Source organism: Miscanthus floridulus, chromosome 3 (genome assembly GCF_019320115.1).
Source record: "Miscanthus floridulus cultivar M001 chromosome 3, ASM1932011v1, whole genome shotgun sequence".
Classification (NCBI taxonomy): Eukaryota; Viridiplantae; Streptophyta; class Magnoliopsida; order Poales; family Poaceae; genus Miscanthus; species Miscanthus floridulus.
The window spans coordinates 93,482,111-93,485,676 of NC_089582.1; the positions used below are offsets into that span (position 1 = coordinate 93,482,111).

The 3,566-nt window shown below is 60.1% G+C and overlaps 1 protein-coding gene across 1 annotated transcript; it reads right to left on the reverse strand.

Annotated features, from left to right (window-relative positions):
• Positions 1–708: 708 nt before the first annotated feature.
• LOC136546143 (glucan endo-1,3-beta-D-glucosidase-like) lies at positions 709–3,297 on the reverse strand. Its single transcript, XM_066538118.1, has one exon. It carries the CDS (start codon positions 3,161–3,163, stop codon positions 902–904), a length of 2,262 nt encoding a protein of 753 aa, XP_066394215.1. The 5' UTR covers positions 3,164–3,297; the 3' UTR covers positions 709–901.
• Between the last annotated feature and the right edge of the window lie 269 nt (positions 3,298–3,566).

Below are 3,566 nucleotides of genomic sequence, written 5' to 3' on the forward strand. Positions count from 1 at the left end.
TAGGCGAGTCGTCGTCCGTGGTCCTCATATCCCTTCTTCGGATATCCCTAATACTAATACCCGACAGTACCAAAGGCTATGAATCTACTAATGGATTTCATATCATAAGATGTTTTAGTATTCCCATAATTTCATTCTATATTCTATATCTAGACATAATTATATATCTAGGTACGTAGCAAAAGCTATGAATATAGAAAAGTCAAAACATTTTATAATTTAGAACAAAGGGTAAATATCTAAAGATTGTTGGCTCCGAGCCTTAAAAAATCTTCGTAGACACTTGGCTCCCGTGTTATTTGGATCCTAAATCTTCATGGATACAGTGTCCCCCTATGTTTGAATCCTGGATCCTAAATCTTCATGGATACAGTGTCCCCCTATGTTTGAATCCTGGCTCCTCCCCTGGCTAGCGGTGCCGAAAAATATAGGGAAAAAAGTATGTGGTGGGAGATTTGATGGATCTATCTCTTATATATTGCAACGTTCTAAGGATAAACGAGAGGATGGGATATCTGTGGGAGTTTGAATCGGGGCAGCTCCAACAAGATGTCAGCTAGCCCATACAGATATTAGTATAGGATCATGATCCATCCACCAGATAGCGTTGGAAGAGTAAAACCGTTCTTTTAGCACCTCATCCACTCCAGAATTTTATAATAATAAACCAAGATCCATTTGCCAGATAGCGTCATCAAGCTCACGTAATAAAGAAGTAAAGAACTAACTGTATTCAACTGTGTAGCATCATGATGTGCACTCATAAACATACACAACCAAGGAAGAACAACCACTATGACTTTTCAACGTATCAACTCCACTCTCTTGATCTCTTCACTGAAAGCCGATCACCTGCTCTGCTCCACAAGCCGACATGAATGTCACTCCTCACACGTGCTGCTCAGTGGCAGTACTGACGGTACCAGCAGCAGCGGCTGAACCCGGCGTCCCCGTCCCCGACGACGCTGCCGCGGCTGTGGAGCCACCACAGCAGGTTTGTCAGCGAGTTGCCATCATCATGGCCATTGAGCGCGCGGGTCTTGGTCAGCGCCGCCTCCTTGTCGTAGATCCCCTCCAGCGCGTACACGAAGCCCTTCCAGCCTTCGCCGACGCCGTCCCTCGCCAGCGCCGGGAGCGTCCACGCCACCAGGTCCTTGACGAACGCCACGTCCGGGAACAGCGCCTCGCTGATGGGCAGCACGGGCAGCAGCTGGATCCCGAGGCGGCACTCCTTCCACTCGGGCGGCGCGAACCACAGCCCGCTGTCGCGCTTGTTGGCCCACAGCACCCCGACGACGCGGTTGTTCCCGCTGAAGTCGTCCTCGTAGATGCCCTCCCCTTCCCGGACGTGCCACCACGTCTGCGCCGCCAGCATCTCCAGCGCCGTCAGCGTGGCGCCCACGGAGACGAGGTGCGCGTCCCCGTAGCTGAGCCCCACCAGCGCCGCCGAGTAGTAGGCGTTCACGGCCTCGCTGGTGCTCTCCTGGTTGCGCCCGTCGGCGAACTCCGTGAGGCCCCCCGCCCACGAGTGCAGCTTCCAGAGGTCGAACATCCGCAGCCGGGTGAAGCTGGCGCCGGCCTTGTTGCCCGACAGCGTCATGAAGTCGGCCACCATGGAGTAGGCCTGCGGCATGTACTTGCGGCCCCAGCACGGGTCGATCTTGGCCAGCACCGCGATGGCGTAGAGGAAGTAGCCCAGGTGGTAGTGGTGGTCGTTGTAGATGCCGAAGCCGAAGTCGGCGCCGGAGTCCTTGAGCCCCTGCAGCGTCACCAGCCCGCCCCATTTGGCGTCGTAGAAGAAGCCGTTCCCCTGGAAGCTGCCGTCCAGCCACGGCGTGACGGCGGCCTTGAGGTACTGCTGCACCGCCGGGATCACGTCGGGGCACCCGACCTCCTCGGCGATCAGCGCCAGCCGCGCCGCGCGCGCGATTGCCTTCCCGTAGAAGTAGGACGAGGTGGTGGTGATCGCGGTGGATGCGAGGCCGGCCACGTCGGCGCGCAGCGCGGCCACGACCTCGGCGATGCCGTCCTCGCTGACGCCGCGGGTGGAGTGCCATGTCGGGGACACCGGGTCGGTGCGCAGGACCCAGGCGTCGCCGACGACGGCGACCATATCGCCGTCGATGCTCCGGTAGCGGAAGTCGTCGAGCACCCGCACGGCGCAGCAGTCGTCGGCGAGCAGGCGGAGGTGGAGCGGGTGCGCGAGCATGAGCAGCTCCCCGGGCCCGTCCTTGCGCCAGGCGTAGTCGACGCAGAAGGGGCGGTTGAGCGCGGCGTGGCCGGCGGTCGGGAAGCAGCGGCTGTAGCGGTCGAGGACGGGCTCCATGGACGCGTCGGGGAGGTAGGCGACCCGGATGGCGCCGGCGAAGGTGGGCGCCGAGAGCTGCGTGGTGGTGGCCTGCGCGAGGCGGATCGGGGTCGACGCGTAGAGGAGGAAGGTCTGGCCGCTGTTCATCCGGAGGCGCCACTTGGTTCCCGAGTCGTCGCAGGAGGCGACGTCGAGGAAGGCGTGGACGGACGCGACGGAGACGTCGACGGGTCCCGCCGTGGTGGTGACGGTGACGTAGGGGCATCCGCGGACGAGGTGCGCGCGGAGGGACGGGGAGACGTCGAGCGTGACGGAGAGGTCGTCGAAGGCCGAGACGCAGTGGCGCTGCGCCGCGCTCCCGGCGGCGTCGGAGATGGTGAGGTCGGCTACGAACGTCTGGATGACGAAGGACGGCGAGTGGTTCCGCGACGGGTAGCAGACGTCGAGCGCGGCGCCGCCGGGGGAGCGGACGGAGTAGGGGTGGATGTACTCCGGCTGGTCCCCGTTCTTGAGCACGAAGTTCTGGAAGAAGGAGTTGGTGGGGAGCGGCGCGGCGAGGAGCGGCTGCGCGAAGAAGCGGGACGGGTCGGGCACCACGGTGGACGTGGCGCGTGGGAACACGGGGCCACCCGGCGCCGGCGCCGGCGGGCGGTGGCTGCCGTGGTGCGGCATGGTGGTGGTGGGGGCGAAGTGGGGAAGGGAAAGCTCCTCCGACGGGATCGAGACGGGCGGCGGAGGGGGAGGCGGACCGACGGGAGGGGTGGGCCTGGGCCTGGGCCGGGAGAAGGCGAAGCGCGGCTTGGAGGTGACGATGCGGGAGAGGGTGTGGCCCAGCTTCTTCGTCCACTTCCGCATCTCGCCGCCTGCTCGGGCTGGTGCTTTATACTACTGGATGGAGGAGTGATATCGGTTGGGCTGGGCTTTGACTGGGCCAACACGGTGAGATCTGATCTGACAACAAACCACCCTCGGGACAGGTCGGCGTGTTCCTGCGTGCCACACGGTACAAACAAACAATACAGAGATTAAAAATCTTTCCAATGGGTACGACCTTCAATGGACGGATATGATTACAGTCACTGGATTTTGTGCTAATACAAGCACTGGAACCACGAGACTGAGAGCGACGGCAACATCACTCAAAGCAAGCAGGCACGACGATATACAGAGTGTATGATATGGTGTTTAACTTTAATTGATTGATGGACAGAGATGATTAGCAGCTAAGCATTGAAAACTTTGAAACACATTTGAAGGA

Excerpts from the sequence above, each read along its gene's own strand:
- LOC136546143 (XM_066538118.1), bottom strand. The coding sequence starts at position 3,163 with ATGCGGAAGTGGACGAAGAAGCTGGGCCACACCCTCTCCCGCATCGTC.